We start from the raw sequence: 20,000 nt of genomic DNA on the forward strand, positions 1-20,000 counted from the left end.
ATATATACATATATATATATATATATATGTACATATATATATACAGTATATATATATATATATATATATATATATATATATATATATATATATATATATCGTCAACGTCAATGTCCGTCCTGATTTCGTTCCCGTCCACTGGACGGTGCTTCGATCCCATGAGGGGACGAAATTATTATCAACTAAAAATTCCCCTTCGGTACATATATGAAAATATATCAATTCCGAGATAGAGCGAATTGGATATTGAAGGACATTTGTAGCTCGAATGATTTATATGAATCACGGTGATGTGATAGTTATTCTATATATATATATATATATATATATATATATATATATATATATATTATATATATATATATATATATATATATATAATATATATATATATATATATATGTATGTATGTATACATATATATATAAAACACAATCCATCGTTCCACTTTTCTTCTTGCCTTCAATCTTTATTTACATATTCATCACGTTCCAAATTTTCGGAAAGACGAAACGCTGAGGTAGCGTCGAGGACTACCTCGCTTTCAGAGAGTAAATCGATTTCTTGTATTCTAAGTATGGGTTTTCGTTCGTCTTGAATTGTCGTTAAAGAGCATTACTTTAGTCACAAAGAGAGAAAAAGAATTAATTTATAAGGTAGTGTTTTGTAGAGATAGCAATGCTATAAGTCATCCTGATTGTGCTTCTCGAAAAACATGATGAGCAGTTGTACGAGGTTGTTTATATTTTACCTTTTTCCTTTTTATTAAATGAAAGTTTTCAAGTTATTTTATTCACAGTAATATTAGATCTTCAACGAGGAAGGGGAGTCATTTCTTGTCATTTTCGTATGTTAGCTTATGTATTGATGATAGTTCCTTTTTCATCCAGCCTTTGCCAACAGAATTATCCAGAATATAAGAGAAAAACGAAGACTTCAGGGCATAGAATTGAAAATGAGAATGAAGTATGGAAGATTTATGTTCAAAGAGAAGTTAATACGGACAAAGAGAACTGCTGCATTGCTCTGAAAGAAAGAAAATAAAGACTCGGAGGAAATCAAAGATCAAATTACATCGAGAGTAGGCTTGGGAATGCGCTGAACGGGGATATAAAGCGAGTACAGAAGGTGTCGCAGTCGAAGGGGTGAAAAACTATGACGAATTCTCGTCGACGCTTTTTATGGAAATCCGTTATTGAAATTCAGCAAAAGGGTGTTCTACCGCCAGCCTCCGATACTTCCGAGTAATAGTATTGATATCGTAAAAGAGACAGACGGACTTGCGCATAGCGAGTCAAGAACCCGGATATGGAAATGAACTCAATGATGTTCGTTTGTTTCCAAGAAGTAAGACGTCGGGAAAGCAGACTACGATGCAATTTCTGCCATGAAAATGTATTCCTTTATTGACAGATGTGATTTCTCCTAACACCTATTTTGTCTGTGGAATAATTCATGACGGGCTGCCCATCACTTTTAATAACGCGGATTACGTTAACGCTGACGATGTTAAAGCTCACATTTCGGACAGCAATGACATTATCAATCGAGTTATCAAAATGCTAATCAACGTTGAGTTTTTATTGAAAGCTAATGCATCACATGAGTTTAATTAGGTTATGAATGCTATCTGCTTTGCCTGTCGATCGCACTGAGGTGTTTGGATTGGTTTCATGTTAGGAAGGAAAAAAAGGAATGAAATACAGATAATAGTCAGTCGTACACTCACAATTATGTGTTCTCTATTTGATGCAAACTGGATTGAAATAAATTTGTGTCATTGTAACCATTGTTTGACTTAGGACATGAATCGCAGTTTGGCACCCGTAACCAGGAAGTCTAATCGGAATTTGATTTTCACGTGGCAGTTTGACTTTCGCCACTGTTTACATGAACCAGAAAACCAAGTCATATTTTTGCTGTCACGCGTGTTTTTAATGACCAGAAAGTCAGATAGCGTTTTTCCTTTTACGCCTGTTTATAATAACGAGAAAGCCCATTCGCATTCTAGCTTTCATGCCTGTTTACATTACCCACAAGGTCAAATCTTAGTTTTGTTTTCATGCCCTTATAATAAACAATATCAAATTGCAGTCTTGCTTTCATGCCTCTCTATGATAACCAAACACTGAAATGGCAGTTTTGTTTTCACTACAGTGTTTCACGTCCGTTTGAAGTATCCAAAAAGTCCAATCGCGTTTTTGCTTGCCCGAGTATTAATGACTAAGAAGAAAGTCAAATCGCATTTTAACTTTCGTGCCTTTTTGTAATAAATAGAAGTCAAATTGTAATGTTTTTCTTGCCTGTTCATGATAACCAGAAAGTCAATCCTTATATTTAAATGCAGATGTCTGACGGAATGTCTTTTCTGTTATCTAAAGTAGTGAGGATTGACAGTCATTAAAATTTACTGAGTTTTCCCTTTTTTTGAAATTATCATTATTTTCTAAGGATTATATCTGTTCTCCGGAAAAAAATGTTTTTAAGAAATGTTGTATTTAAGGTGAATATTTTCGTTATATTTGGCAGAGTCAGATAAGAAAAGCACGTGAATATGGCTGTTACCGATAATTTCTGTTAAAAGAGTTTGTATTTGATGGTTATTCAAGATGAAGTAAGGGCAGACTAATTCCCATAATGTATACCTCGTAATGAAATAAAAGCACGGGGAGCTCTGACGTCAGCTTTGATGCCAGATCATCCTTCTCGTAGATTCAAGTTTTGAAATATTTATTAAAGGGCGCATAGAACAATCCTAAGAGATTGAAAGAATTAGAAAATTGTCCGTAAATATATCTTGATTTTATTAGTGTTATTTCATGTATAGTATTTTCAGGCAGGGAAATTGATGTAAATCTTTTCATCCTCGGAGTACGATGACATATTGTCTCCTTGGTAAGTTTACTGAGTGTTTTTTTTTCTCTCTCTGTTTAACCACGGATGAGAAACTTTCCCCGCCGGTGATTTGACTGTTACATGATGCTGTTTATACTCCCTGCCGATACTTTTTTATTGACTTTGAGGGAATTGGATAGCTGATTTAAACTGTAAACCGGCGTCATATGTACAGTTTCCCTTCAAAGCCAGAAAAAACCAGTATTTTTGTAAAGTACTTGAGTAAAAATATTATTCCTTAAAATCAGAGCTGTTCTGACAATTTTCTTGGATAGATAGATATATATATATATATATATTGTATATATAAATATATGATATATGTGTGTGTATGTTGTGGTGTGTCTGTATGTATTTACATATATATATATGTGTATATATTATATAATATATCATATATATATATATTCTAGATATATACAATGTGGTGTTGGTATGTGTGTGTGTGTCTGTATGTATTTACATTATATATTATAGATATATTTATATATTAGGGGATATATATATACTGTTTGTGTATGTGTGTGTTTGTCCTGTATGTTTTTACATAATATATATTATATATTAATCTATAATATATATATATATATATATATATAGATTATATATAATATATATATATATATAAAAATATAAAATGTGTGGGATGCGTGTGTGTATGAGTATTTACATATTATTACATAGATATAGATAATCATTATATTAATATATATTATAATATATAATAATAAAGTGTGCGTATGTGTGTCGTGTGTCTGTTTATCGGGTTTTTTAAACAATAATAATATACATATATAATATATCTATTAAAAGATATACATATATATAAAAATATATATATGTACAGAGAGAGAGAGAGAGAGAGGAGAGAGAGAGAGAGAGAAGGGTGGGGGCGATAAATCCAAAGTGATATTGAAGTTCAAAAGCCTTGCTAGTTTTTGTACGATACAGGCAAGCTTTGTCTGATATTTTTGGTAAAACAAAGTACGTGTGTGTGCGTGTGATTTAATTACTCGAAACATGATGAAAAATTACTGCAAATACCACATCAAGGTTGAAGTGAAAGAACTACTCTTTCGCTTAACTTTTTTGGGTTTTTTGGGTAGTCATTATCACACACACACACACACACACACACACATATATATATATATATATATATATATATATATATATATATATATTATATATTATATATATATACATACATATATATAAAAAGAGAAAGATGGAGAGACCAAAATCGCATAATTCAAGAAGACAAATTGGCCCTAAGTATGTAAGCATGATTACAAATCAATACCATCTGTTGGAATACGTGCAAAACTTCTTCAGTCATTAATGTAGCATATGAAAAAAAAAGTCTTACTCTTTTTGTCTTCTCTCTAACTCAAATTTAAAAACATGGCCTTTCTTTGCTGGCCCCAGTGATATCCATTTCCTCTTTGCGTCTCTTTTCAAGGAGAAAGTAAAGAACAGGAGATGGAAAAGAAATGGTCTCTACACAAAAAATGTTCAAAAATTAGTCGTCGTTTCCAGACATTTCCTACGCACTGCATTCCCAAGGTATAAAAATCACGAGAGGCTGAAAGGTTTACTATCCATTTCCTCAAGTAGTTTTACGTTGTCCGAAAGTTTACGTCCTAACTTTTTTTGTTAATGAGGATGGGTCGTGAAACCAGCGTTGCAGAGCAAAACCAGCACGAGGTTTCACCGTGGCCAGACTGAGAGTTCATTGGGTTTCATGTACAAATGTCCTTTCTTTTTCTCGCACCAGTGTATTTTGATGCTTCGTTTTGTTTTGAGTTCACTATGGAACTGTTATTGCGATAAAGCTTCGCTATTGGGATATTTATTGCTTACTTCCCCTTTATTATTATTATAATATTGGGAATGGAAATTCACATTGATATGTTTGCAAAAGTATCATTTGGGAATTATATTCTTACAAAACAGCGCTGTGAATTTGTCTTCCCAGTTCAGTAGCTCTTGTAACCAACTCTTAGGTCTTGCGAAACCGAGAATATTTACGAAGGTTCATTATTTGTGTGCGCTCTGTCATCTCGGTTATCATTACCATTGGTTTGCCGTTCTTAAGTACATAATGCCACTTATTTCCTCCTCTTTATTAATCCCTCTTTCAAACATGCTCTACATAGCCGATATTAGGTCTGCGCTGGAATGTTTAGCGACTGGACTATTTCAGGTGCCATCTCTGCATAGGCAGAGAACTCAGGTCCTCACAAGACCTTTTATACTCGCCTTTAGGAAAAGGCTTGTGGAGGCATAAGTCACCTTTATCTAAACCAGTTAAGCAAGTATCACATTTTTCTGTCGTGTGACGTTGTACCAATATTCACACAGCTGGTGTTGTCCCATATACGTATAGTCTCGGTCCCTTGGTCCTCGTCAGTTTTGGGAATGAGCATCCTTGCTCGAGAGTAGCCCTTGGAATCCTTAATCCTTTTTGCTTGTTTATATTAAAGCTCGCATTTGTGCTTTTGTTTTTTAGTTGTTACTTGTTTACTCCAGTTTTATTGGTTTTGTCTTTGATTTGCTTGTACCGCACTTTCTATCTCTGCTCCGTTTTTGTTTGTTTTTGACATAGAGGCATCCCCCTCCGTATGCTTGATAGTCGGGTAAATGGCTGCTGGTCTTCTGTGTGATATTTTGTGCACGTTAAGAAAATTGTTATTAGCTGGTATGATCAATTCATTTTGCGCTGTGTATATTAATAATAACGTCTTTATTGATTAGTCATATAAGTTTATGCACGTGTATTGATCAAAATTATAATAATAGTAATTGTTCAGTACTCAATTATGGTTAAATATGACATTGGTTCCACATCAGCATTGTTTTCCATTAGCTTTTCATCTTTCAATTTAATTTTACATAATCTGTTTTATCAACCTTCTTGTCTTCTTGCTTACCCCACACTCCACTGCTTTACTTCATGTGGATTGTAATCTGTCCGTTTCCTATTCTGTGTTCTCTTCCACCGCCTCATTTCCAATCCCTCCAGTATTTGATCTCAAAAGCACCAACCTTCGGACGCGATTTAGACCATTCCATTCCCTTTGCGTAAAATAATTGTTTGCTCTTCGCTAAAAGTTTGTTTTGTTAAGTTTTTTGTAGTATTGTTGTTCCCAATATGAACTCGAAACTTTCAAAGATTATAAACCGCGCATTTCACATCCGTAAATTATTCCAAATGCGCCGGAGTTTTTCTTTATTTCCATGGTTATTCAGTCTTCCTACTCCTTCCCTCAACCGTTTTCATCATTGTTCTTCTTTACATTCATTGTTATTTGTTTTTTACACTTTTACTGTATATTACATTACTTTGTGTATATCATTATAGACTTTTTATTTTAAAACTTGGCCTTTTCCATTCGACCTTAAAAAGTAAAACCTGTACTCTCATTATGTTTGACTGTTTTTAATAATGGGTACCCTCCCAAGCCTACTTTAATAATGCCAAATTAATCTTCGTACATTTTCCATGCCTCGGTTTCCTTGTTTTATTTATTTATTTTTTAATACTTGGGGCGCGATGTTCAAACTTGTTTGATCAGACAAATTTCTTCCTTCGATCACCATCACAATATATTTAGATATGTCTATATATATATATATATATAAATATATATACATATAACATACATACTAGGTCAATTTCTCCTACGCTGTTGTCAGTACTGTATAACAAATTCATCCAATTTTTCATACGTCTCTTTTTAGACCCCGTACTCCTTTATATCATTCATTTCTTTCAAAAGCAAAAAACAAAAATGAACATGACTAATTCATTTTTGGGTTTCTCCCATTTCTCCCTGGAAGGAGGCGGAGTCACCGAAGAAAGTCACGGAGTGTTTAGGGTCTTCAAGGGCTGGTGACTACGAGGCTTCGCCAGCCAGATCCAATAAGTCAGAGTGTTCGAGTCAACCCCCTCCTCCCTGCCTAACTGCTCAAAGGCGCTCCCCGGCGGTAGAGAGACGCCCTAATGGCAGAAAAGCACTCTGCCAACAAGAGGTAAGGTTCAAGCGCTGTCATATATTGGACGATGTTGGTAGGATCTAGGTTTTTAGCTTCAGCTAAGCAGATTAAAATGTGGCTAACCCTTCGTATCTTCTTTTCAGGTGCTAAAATCAGTTTTCATAAATGACGATTTCGGTTGGTGCATTGGTCAAGTTTTTCGTTTGTCACAGGAGTTGATATGGGGCATTCTTTGATGTCTTTTGAGTGCTTATGCAGATGATTCGTGTAACAATATCAGAAAAAAAATTGCGGGATTTAAACGATTGATTTAAAAATAATACCATCTTTTAACTCTCTCTCTCTCTCTCTCTCTCTCTCTCTCTCTCTCTCTCTCTCTCTCTCTCTCCTACTTTTTACATTATTTTATCCCATTCATAATAATATACTAATCACGGTCAAAGGTTTCTCGTTGAAATGCTTCCAGTTTACGAAGTTCGAAATCATCTTAGCATCTCGAGTTGAATTCTTTTTGGGAAGTTTCCCCAGTGTCTCTTTAAAGTCGTTGGATGAGATTGGGGACTAATAGCAGGAAATAGAGATGATTAGTTTATGACATAATTGGGTTCTGATTCCTCCGGACCTTTCAATTTGTTAACGAGATTTGGATCGTAGGAAAGCATATTTTCTCAGACGTTGACAGAGGATCCTTGTTTCATTTGCAACGTCTTTAGGTCAGTACAATACTCTTGCTGCCTGAAGAGTTTTCTTGATGAAATATTGTTTTTGCAGCCATTCTATCATTGCATTAACTTTCATTGCATACTGTTGCGATGGGTTTGTGCTAATTAATGCTTCGTTCATTACTTAGTTCGTGGAATATGCGGCTTAGATTTTCAAGTAAATTATTGAACAAACAGTAACGAATCTCGACTTTGACCTTGATTTTACAAAACCTTGATAAAAACTTTCTGTATTAACTGAGAAAATTATATGTAGGTGGACATTTTTGGAACATTCAGTTCTTCAGTAAAACTGGTTTCCTGCTAATATAAGCTTGATGTACTATAGCTTTGCTTATTATCAAGTATCAAATGCAAAAAAAATATATGAAACATAATATCAAGTGCAAAAACAGTATATATTATTCAACCATTATAATAATAAAAGTAATTATCTTTTAAATTAACAGGAAACCCAGGTCGCCGGGATTAACTCTTACTCTGTCGAGAATATTTTTTCAAAACTGCAAAATTTGTTTTCACCGCCATTACTTATTTGTATATTCTTCAACGTAATTCAGGATCTCGTCTCCTGCCGGCTGCATTCAGCTAGCTAGCGATCGAGGCTGCTAACCAGATCAAGGCTAAGTGGCTGACCTTTTGGGCTCCATCTTAATTTGGAGGTTGACGTCACTTGTATTGACTTTTCTGTCGTCAGAGATCATTACAGTTCTCGGAGTCTGTAATGCAAAGGAAATTCCTCTCTCTCTCTCTCTCTCTCTCTCTCTCTCTCTCTCTATAATATATATATATATATACTATATATATATATATATATATAATATATATATATATAGATATATATATATATATATATATATATATATATCAATTCAAGCTACATATAAAACAGTAAATGTCTCAGTATTTATGCCAAAGTACAACTGGAAACCAGCATGAAGTAATTCATTTTAAAGACCGGCGAATCCATTTTCTGTATAGAAGCGTCTTGGTTCGTACAAGGACGGAAGACAACGCCGCCCGATACTCACGGCAAATTGGGTTATTTCTGAAGTATCAAAGCCGCCATGTGGCTGCAAAATTTCTTGTCCGTTCCTTGGAGGCTTTTCCAGTTTCCAGGCAATGACGTCCCGTATCCTTACTACTGTTACGTTCGTCTTTTATGCATGTATCCAGTGAACGCTTCCGAAGAACCATATCGCTTTGTCCCGTACTTTCCCCCAAATACCAATTTGCGATAAATTTGTTTCAAAATTCACTTTGCGTCCATGGAAGAGCAATGTCCATGTTTTCTATTCGTTCAGCTCTCAGAATGGAAGATTATGGCACTGAAATAACCCCGATGAACCATTATTAAAATAGACGGAAGATACGAAAGACAAAGGAAATTGCTACTTAATTTGATTACGTTACTTTTGTATACTTACTTGTGGATTATGTTTCTTGCATATTCGTGGACTATATATATCTATAATATAATATTATATATATATATATATAATATTATATATATATATATTAATATATATAATAAGTGCTGGCATTTTTTAAATCTCATGATGTTTAACGATGGTTCGTAAGCTACCCTGAAAAACAAAAAGGGTCTCTATCAAACAATGCCCGAAATTATTCTCATTTAAATTAATTGTTTCATAACCATTATATATATACACGTATATATATATATATATATATATATATATTATATATATACGTGTATTATATATATATATTATATATATATATACATATATATATATATGTATAGTATATACAGTTTTAATCCTGTTCATATTCCTGTGACGAGAATTAATCTTGAAGTTCTATTCGAAAAGAATTCTATATTTTTAAATTTATAATTAATTTGTTGATGCCAAGATATAATTGACCAGTTAAATAATTCTGTCTGTAAACTGTCTTCAACACAACAGTAGTCGTCAAGTTTAATGTATTTGCTTCAAATATGGGTTTATTAGTAATTGTTCATGTGGTTATATTTTTTGTTATATTTTATGCAGCGGCCCAGAATTCCACTATTTTCAGTAATGTTATTGTTATTTCATTTCCTTCTTAGTAAGGAACTAAAGAGAGCTTTTTTCACTCATTAACTCTTCGGTTCGTCGGTATTTTGACCATGCGAACGGAGAATAAATTCAATATATACTTAAGTATTAGCACTTCAGGATGTTGCCACAATCGTGTGTATTAAGTTCTCTTAAAAACGGCTCTGTCTCTCAGTTAGATGAATGTACACTACCCATGTTATGTGTCGCGTATCCAGTCAAAAGAATCATTAGTTTTTTCTTTCTTGGGATGTCACTGCCTTTCAATTTGTCTTCATCGAACATGAAACTATGGAATCCTCAGGGTAATTTGGGATAGAAACACTAATAAATATTACTCTGACTCGTCTGGCTTCTACAAATTGATTGTGATGTATGCGTGTTCTAAAAGAGTTTTCCTTGACGTTTTCATTTGTCACTGTAAAAATACTGGTTTAGGATGCATCAGTACTATTATTCCACTGGAAAACGTTTTTATGAATGAATCTAGTCTAGGGTATTCTAGGTGTTCGTCTGCTTCTGACTTCATGGATCAAACTATTGCCAAAAGTGACTCATTGCCTTTCCATCCTTTAGTTATCTGTTTTACCTCTCGTCTCCACCACTTAGCTATCCACCTTCCTCCATTCATTTTTGCTTTGATTTTCATCCTCCATTAAAAACGGTCACTGAAGAGTCTAATTGCAGTTCAATGGATTTGTTTATTTTTCTTGTCCGTAAAGTATGTTCCATAGGCTATGAACTCCACCTTCAATTAGCATTCAGTGCTGAGAAACATTGAATGTGCTCGATTAGTAAGTCGTAGTTGTAAAATTACCAAGGTATTACAGTCCTTTTTGACGGGATAGGAATACAAGCACACTGCGGAACAGGTATTTTAGTTTATAATAGCGGAAAGGAACTTTGTAACTGTTCCATACCCACTGTACAGGCCTTCACACTTTGCCGTTCACTTTATTCTTCTCAGAGAGGAAGATAACCAGGTCTCCAAGCATTCATAAATCAAGCCACGAAAGAAGTGGTAATAGGAAAGGTCTCTGTAGCATTAGGTTAAATATGTTATTTTCGTATATTGGCTTAGGATAAATGCATGTTTTTTTATTGCAATTTAAATGTGCTTTTTCTTGAAGGACTTTGTGTTTATAAATGTTCTTCAAGAGACGATAGTCAGAGGCGTGGAATAAACGTGACCATACAAACACGGTCGGAGGTGCTCATACCTACGTCCATTGACGAAGCTGAAAGACGAATATAACACATAAAACATCCACAAACATAGACATAAAACTCACAGACTCTGTGGGTGTGTGTGTGTGTGTCTCGGTCTGTCTGTCTGTCATCTAAACGACCGCAGACGCCTGTCTTTAATATTTTATTTGTCTCCTCCTTGTCATCCGCAGGGGAGCCAAAGTAATCGTAAGTAGAATACGACGAGTGTCTTTGGAAAGGGAGGGAAAAAAAGGTCGCCGGGGGATTTACGTCGTCCAGGAAAGAGCGATGACAGGGGAAAATATTAGACGCTTCCAGCAAAGGACAAGAACATAGGGTACAGGATTCACAAGAATAGGGGGAGATCTCTCTTCGGCGTAGGGGACACGGGGGAACGTTCTCAGGAAATCCCTTAGCGGAATGTTTGTAATCTTTTCATCTTAGTTTTTCAGTTATCTGTAAAAGAAAACTATTGGGATGGCTTTGTCTCTCCGTCCGCACTTTTCTGCCTCTCCTCAGATCTTGAAAACTACTCAGGCTAGAGGGCTGCAAATTTGCAGCCCTTAAGCCTCGTTATTTTTATTTTAAGTTAAAGTTAGTCATAGTCGTGGGTCTAGCACCGCTATAGGTGCCAGCAACACAGACCACACCGGACCGTGGCTGAAAGTTACATGGACCGCGGCTGAGAGTTACATGGACCGCGGCTGAGAGTTACATGGGCCATGGCTGAGAGTCTCATACAGCGTCATACACTATACAGAAAACCTTCGATGCATTTTTTACATGATTTTATGTATTTTGCAATAACGATAATGGATTTAACTTATCTACGTGAGAAAGTGTTTCATAGTAAAGACCCTTTTTCTCCAGACAAAGAAAGACATGTATTAACTCAGCGAGAAAAACAATCTGAGGATTAATCCATCTAGTTTACTTTTTTCATTATATGGCAAATTAAAGAATCTTTTAATAATAATAATAATAATAATAATAAGCAAGATCATTCGACTGATTAATATGTAATATGATGGAGGTAATTCTATTTGAAGTTTTTTAAAAATTAGGTTAGTTTCTTTCGTTCCCTTCGCTACCCTCAAAATTTTTTCGGGCGTTTTTTTTTTTTTTTTTTTTTTTTTTTTTTCTTCTCATGTCGACTTCCTCAAGATCTTCATAAATACATTCTCTCTTTAGACTTTGGACTTCTTATCCATTTAAAGATGGCGATTTGTGTTAACTTCAGTCATTGCTGATATTATTTCTCTCTCTATAAAAAAAGAATAATTACACAACTGATTAATTCACCAAACGCCGTATAACGAAAAATTCTACCACATTAAGAAAAAAAGTCCTAGTAGGAATCCCTGGTTTTATTTTTACGTTTCTACACTGATATGTGGTTTTGTTATAAATGAAGTCACGTAGGTTTGTGCTAAAGTGATTATAATCATATATATATATATATATATATATATATATATATATATATATATATATATATATATATATATATATATGCGCGCGTGTGTTTGCGTGGGCTCGCGATGTCAGGGAGGGTGGCTGCAGAATATTGCAAAGGAGCTCGTATTCCTGCAGAAAGAATCAATTAAACCCTGGTGACAAGAACCCTGTGACCAGTCAGGATAGTCGATTATAGGGTGGCACTTGCTGAGTAAGACCACGTGTTTTCTCTGAATAATCTCTTCTGAATAATGATTTTATATGGGAAAAATCTTGAGCGGCGATTGCTTATGCCCAGTGTACACGTGGGATGTGTGAGTGCAAATCAAAACTTGTATCAGAAAAGTTGTCAAAAAATATGTCACATGCAGATCCAACCATTTTCAGCTATGACGAAAAATACTCTATTTGTCAGTTTTTGATAAGTCATCTTGTTTTGTAATTTCTTATTTTCGTCTGAAAATATTATATATATTATATTATATTGAAGAGAGGGAGATGTAAACAAACCAATGTTAGCCTTCAGGTAACACTGCAGAGATTCGTAGAAACTCTAAATAGCAGTGTTATAATGCATAAGTGAGAGATATTAGAATACATGCTAAACTTATCCCCTGGTATTTCATTGCGATTTCTTCCATGAGAGTTTGGCAGGCAAGTTAAAAGAATTTGGATTTTCCTGATAAATGCGCATCAACTGTGAATAAAACTGGAATTTGGGAAAAGTTACCTTTCTCTGATGTTACTCACTTTATGTGACGTAAATATTTAGTGTCTTAGACTCGTTATGTTAAAAAGTCCTTCAACTTTAGAATCATTCAAAAAGAAGATATTACCAGATGATAAATTATATAATGCTGTCGGTTCCCATCTTATCATATAAACAAAGGACAATGGAACTCTGTTATGCAGAACCAAAGGTCTTATTGGACCACGTAGAGCATCTCCATTATACTTACATTAATCATGAATTATAAGTTAATTAGGTTACACTAGTTCATTTATACTTGGGTCACATCTGATGACGTATGCACCGTCAGGCAGCTTGATCATGTAATATATCATCTGGATAATTATATAGCTTGCTCAGGCCGTTTTAAGAGGGAATTGTATTCTGAGTTCAGGGTGGATATCCTTGAAAACACCACTTGCGTGAACATACTTACAACTGTTTATTTATAGTTCTTAGATGGGTTCATGGGTTCGCATAAGTAAGGTCTGTAGTACTATTCTTACTTACCCCCACCGTCAGAGGATGGACGCTAGGACAGTAGTTTCACATAAGATTAAAAGAAAAAAAAAACTTGCCATAAAAGAAAAGCTAACACTTTTACGGCATTATCAACTCTAAGAGGAAAAGTCTGAAGACACACACACACACACACACACACACACATATATATATATATATATATATATATATATATATATATATATATATATAGGTGTGTGTGTGTGTGTGTGTGTACATATACTTTATATGAGTGTGGGGGAGCGGGGGGGGGGGGGGGGGGTGGGGGGGGGGGGGGATAGCAACATGCTGGCAATACCATTAACGTTCGATCAGTGAAGTTAAACGACAATCAGCTTGATTAGTATCGACGGAAGACCGCCACACATAGTAACAATTCTTGATGATCCGTAAAACAGAGCGTGGTCCTATTAATCTCAATTCATAAACGAAGAGTAACAAGTACCCCTACCCTTTCTAAATTGTAACTGTTTCCCCCAGGAGTAGTTGGTTCCAGAACAAAAAAAAAAATTAAACCCTGACTCCCCTGTACACGTAGCGCCATTCACCTGGTACAGCTCATGCGCATATTCTTTTTATATATCTGTGTTCTTCCTTTCCATTGTGTCTTCTACACATTCTGGCCAATACTTTCGTAGGTTCTTGCTCCTCCTCGCTCCGAATGATGCTCACTTTTCACTAACCTTTCACGCTATTATATAGTGTATAAGGGAATATATATATATATATATCTATATATATATAGTACTATATATATATATATATATTATTATATATATAGCCTCAGTAATTTGGTGACTACTTGGAAATCTATATATATATATATATATATATATATTATATATATATATATATATATATTTGGAAAGCTATTTATATTATATAATATATATATATATATATATATATACTCTATAAATACTCTAATCCATCCTTGAATTCAATTGAATGTGGAATTTAGGCCAAAGGCCAAGCACTGGGACCTATGAGGTCATTCAGCGCTGAAACGGAAATTGACAGTCAAGGGTTTGAAAGATGTAACAGGGGGAAAACATGGCAGTTGTATTATGAATCAGTTATTAGGAAAGGGTGGAAAGTAAGATGGAAGAAAGAATATGAAAGGAAGTAAAGTAAAATGAACGAAAGTTGTTTGCAGATAGAGGCCGAATGCACGTTGCAAAGAACCTTAACGCCTCGATGGCGTGGCCGCGAGTTCGATTCTCGGGTATTCCATGGGGGAGTGAGAGATGTGTATTTCTGGTGATAGAAATTCACTCTAGACGTGGTTCGGAAGTCACGTAAAGCCGTTGGTCCCGTTGCTGAATAACCACTGGTTCCATGCAACGTAAAAACACCATACAAACAAAACAAACAAACCTACAGTGCACCGTGTGAGGTGCACTGACGGCACTACTCCCTACGGGACTGATCCATCCTTGAACTGTCCGTAACATGGTTACAATTTCATATTTTCAAATTCCCCACCCTTTCAGTTCTGCTTACTACACATGTCACACGAACAATTCAAATCATCAAGTCCCATCATTTTGCTCTTGTCTGGATGCAAATCCTCCCCAACACTCATCAAGGAGAGTTAGTTCAACATCCCTTTCATACTTTCCAGCCTTGGCTTCCACGGACCTCCAGTTCTCTTCCAAATCTTGTACGTAATCACGCTGCATCTTTTGTTACTATACTGATTTTGAATTCTGATTCTCTTCATTTTTTATCTTGCGTCATCCTTTTCATTTTCTTCTACTCTTTCACCATCCTCATTAACATTAATTGCTCCATCTGCTTGACGTTCTTTTACTCTTATAACCTAATTCTTACTCCCTTTTGCTTTTAGCTTTCTCCTCTCTCTCTGTCACTAGTTCCTGCAGTTTCTCTTTATTATCAACGGTCACTATTGTATCATCAGCAAAATTATGATTGGACTTTTGAAGAGCACTGTTTCATTAAATTGGATTGTGGGCGTCTACTGCGAATGACAGAATAAAGACTGATACACTCGTGATGAAATGTTTACCTAGAAATATGGAGATGCATAAAAAGGTAAAAATGTTAGTACAGGTGAAAGGATGGATAGATATCATAAAAGAGGCTATTTAAAAGGAGAATGGTGAAGTGTATGTGTAAGGTGCCTGGACAGAGTGCTGACAAACCTTCTATAGGTGTTAGAAGTAATTAATGTTCGGAAATTTTCTGTGCAGGGGAACCATCCACAATTCAGCAGTTTGGGTATGAATGTGGTAGTGATCTTAGCATTGTAAGGTGTTTTTCTTTATATTTGCACGTCCTGGTAGGAGGAAACAGTTTAAAGTAAAAATAGAAAAATAATATAAATAGTATATACACACATATATATGAGCTTTTCTTTTTCCAAGTTGAAAAGGGTTTTAAATGCCTAATATTTATTTTTTCTATTTTACGATAATACTAAATTCCAGGAATTTTTATTGTAATGCATTTTATGCTAGGAACAGTTAGACATTTGCATAAAATAAAGCGTGCTGTGAGGAAGAGCATCCCCAAAAGTCCAGGTTGCTCAGGTCCTGGAGAGGTGCAGCAAATTGCACTGTTGATAAATCAAATCTTGTTTGGCGTTGGCAGTTATCTTTTTCCGCTAATAACCCCGTGACGCATCACCCTTCAAATTTCCGCTTATGAAAGTTTTCTGAACACTAGAGGAAAGAGTTTGGGCGCTCTTACCAGATATGTTTTCTGGTGCTGCAGCGGATGACAGGTTAGGTACAGGGCCTGGTGAGCTTTTGTCAGGACCTGCTATCTTTCATTGAAGTTTCATTTTTTTTTCCAGGAATGCGATGATGCAAAACTTTATAAGTTTGTTTTCCCTTGCTTCGTCTTACATTGATTATAAAATGGCTTCCAAACACTCAAGGCCAACAATATATCATAGTAAATTATGTCATTTTCATAAGGTTATATCAACAATCCATGAAACGAGAAAATACCTGTAAATGGTTTACTGCAGTAACAGAACTTTATTCTAAAAAAAAAAGTGTATTTCATACCAGTATTGGTTCAAAACCAGTGTTTATTGATCATTTCTTCTCATTATGAAGAATTTTGCCCTTTTTTATGAAACTGTTTTTGTGCTCAAAATGAAGGTGAAAACATTGGGGTATTTACACTATAACTTGATAACTTGTTTTGGATGGCTTTTATTTGCATATTCATTCTCGAATTCCATCTATTAATATTGGCTAACGGCAAAAAAAATCAGGATTGAATAATAGCAACTGTTCATACCTGGATAATTTGCACACTATATTTCGTTAATGAGTAATCCGGTTTACTAAAAAAAAAATAGCGCTATGTTCCTCACTTTTTTTATTATTAATACCTTTGTATTCAGAATGAGTAATTGCGATCAAATACAATAGGCATTCACCATATTCCCCTTTTGAAACTTTCACTATAATATCTGTAAAGTGGAAATCTAGTATTGTGGTTGATAAATTATGACATACTATTTACAAAGAGAACAATAAGTATATTCAACCCACGGCTCGTTTATCAGAATTCATCATGAATTATTAAAATCTGATCTGGCTATTAACAAACAAAAAATGTCCATTAGACCAAAACCTTATGCAGAATTATTCTTGTTTTTTTTCCTGATATATTGAAACCCCCCAAAAAAATTATACGCTCCTTTAATTTTGTAGAGCACTTATGAAATATGTGATCTTTAGCATTCTAAAGCCATTTCTGGTTGTCAGCTAGCCTTTTAAAGGTGAACTTGCTCGCTTCGATGTCAGGAAGTACATTTTTGGGTGTTGAAATGGAAGGGTCTCAACATTAGAAATATGGTCAAGATAGAGGTGATGGGTACATCGAGTACTAAAAGATCAGCACGCTTCTGATTAGTCCTTTTTGCAGGTATATGGAGTCGCGTGATGTTGAGTTAGTTTTCTGCATAAGGTTTCATCTTTAAGTCAGTGGTTAATGGACAAACGTGGCTTTGGCTACTGAATAACGGTGGCTTCCTGAAGATGAAAATGTGTCTTCCTAAAAAAAGAAAATGATCATTGCCCCATCTATATTCCTGGATCGTGGGATGACATTATGTGCAATAAACTTTCATGACATTAGCTGCTTCATACAGCTACACAGAAGGCACACAGGCAGCATGACGAAGGCACTTACAGTCACTGCGCCATTCACCTCACTCAAAAGAAAATGACACTAAGTGATACTTCTCAGTTATCATTAAGGTTTTACGAAATGTGGTTGCTAGCCTTAGTGATGTTCCAGGGTCTTACATATAAGGAAGATTTAAAATTTTATTATTTCTCAGATGTGGTAAGGTTATCAAAATAGAGAGCATATCTCAAAATAATGAAAAAATTGGATGTTTAGAGTTACCTGTTGTCTATTTCATATATATATATATGTGTGTGTGTGTGTGTGTGTGTGTATGCTAGTATATAATACTGCAGTGGCTAGACACACTATTGAGATTAACTTTGTGTCTGAAGCGGATTGTGGTGTTTCTTTTTTTTCTTCGTATATATATATATGTATTATATATATATATATATATATATATATATATATATACAGAGAGAGAGAAAGCATGTATAAGTTTAGTAAATAATGATAAAAATAGACAGCATAAAAAATTGTATTTAGAATGAAATACTGCGAATAATGATTAATAAGAAAGCAAAACTGAGAATAGAATTGAAAAACAGGGAGATACGCAGAGTGTATGATGTATACTTAAGCTTGTATAGAGTTAACAAATGGTTTGACAGCGTAGTCAGATGGCTGGAGCAGGTGGAGAAAATGAGAAGCAATCAGATGAATAAAGCAGGAACCGATCGGGTTTCCAGAAGGGCAGGGAAAGGCAAGACAACATATATGCTTAGCCATCATCATCAGTGAGGAACATAATGAATGTAATATCTAAGTGAGAGGCACGAATGGATGCTCTTGAGATATCCGCTCTTATTAAACCAGAATCTCTCTCAGGGAATTATTGTCATGATTCAGACGTCTTCTCTGAGATGATACGTTTACATGAATGAAAATGGTTGAACCTCAAATTACTTCGTCCATCACCTGACAGTGAAAAAAACGTGGCCTCTTAAAAACCGACCAAAATAAGACATGAGACGAAAACAAAACATGACTTTCCTTAAAATAGCTGTAGAAGTTCCAGTGTGATATTGTCAGTTGACATACCAGGACCAAATTTATCCAAGTAAATATAGATATTCGCTTTCTTTGGTCAAAAAAGAAGAAGAAGAAACTTGCTTTGTTAAGAGCGCCTGGAAGTCATATGTGCGTATTCGGGGCCTTTCCTCTTCATTTCATTATTCCGAAGGTTAAAGGGTTGAATACCTACAGGGTCTCAGTATCCCCCACGCGAAAGAATGAAAAGGATACCTTAGTCGGTGCGAGGCATTCTTCCCTTTCCGGTAGGAAGACTTTCTGATGGCAGTGAATTAGAAAGAGACTGACAAAAGAAGCGCTCGTCCCTTTAATCTTGAATGTAATATTCAGCCCACCGACATTTGGTCGACGCTCTGCTTCTTATATCAAAAGATGTATTGTTGGTTGCTGTGTACTCGATGCTGTTGACTCCGGCCACAAAAACTGTACACTGTTGAAAGTAAAGGAATAAAAGGTTTCTAACTCTTCTATTCCTTTAAAAGCTCCCCCCTTTGATATAGCTATCCAAAACCTTTGTTAATGACATCAAAAGCCAAAAGAACGATCTTCAACCAGCCTCACCTCCCACTTGACTCTGGAAGGTGCATAAAGTTTTTCCAGGGCTTATACCTTTGCGCCCCTCACTCGCTCGGAACTTTGTATATGAGATGTCTGAGGAGGTCATTTAAAATTTTTCTCAAAGAAAATACCTACTTTTTTCCCAGCATTGTACACAAACACACACACACACACACACACACAAATGCGCGCGCCTTCACAATCACAAACACACACCCTTCAGGTCACGCGCCAACGTAGGCACCATTGAGGTTGGTTTTGCCAGGAGCCTGAATATTTACTCACAGTAGTGGTTACTTGGCCTCGAGGCATAATGGTAAATAGGGCTGTTGCTCGGAGTCTGCGGTTGAAGGTTAAATATTCTGTGAGGTAGGAAAATAAAATACATCTGCATTACTGACTCTTTACTATCTCTGCTTTTCCTTGGAAGATTTTGACAAAATACTATAAACCTTAATAGGAGCAACCATCCCTTTCATTCTCAGTCATGTGAATAGTATTGATAATCATTTCAATTAGATCATTTATGTTATTAATTAAACGTATTATGAAAGATACAGGGGTATTAATGGCGAATTACTTAAAATAAATTGATTTCCTACAGTTTTAGAGTTTGGTTTGCAATGTGAGTATCTATTT

The 20,000-nt window shown here is 35.2% G+C and overlaps 1 protein-coding gene across 7 annotated transcripts in view; it reads left to right on the top strand.

Annotated features, from left to right (window-relative positions):
• The window catches only part of LOC135198012 (glycine receptor subunit alpha-4-like), a 758,459-nt gene that overhangs the window by 693,866 nt on the left and 44,593 nt on the right, over positions 1-20,000 (top strand). For all 7 annotated transcript variants that reach the window (XM_064225359.1, XM_064225361.1, XM_064225362.1 and 4 more), the window contains one exon: positions 6,739-6,930. In XM_064225359.1, coding sequence (XP_064081429.1) covers positions 6,739-6,930 — 192 coding nt within the window. The remainder of the gene's footprint in view (positions 1-6,738; positions 6,931-20,000) is intronic.

Source organism: Macrobrachium nipponense, chromosome 21 (assembly GCF_015104395.2).
Source record: "Macrobrachium nipponense isolate FS-2020 chromosome 21, ASM1510439v2, whole genome shotgun sequence".
In the NCBI taxonomy this organism is placed as follows: Eukaryota; Metazoa; Arthropoda; class Malacostraca; order Decapoda; family Palaemonidae; genus Macrobrachium; species Macrobrachium nipponense.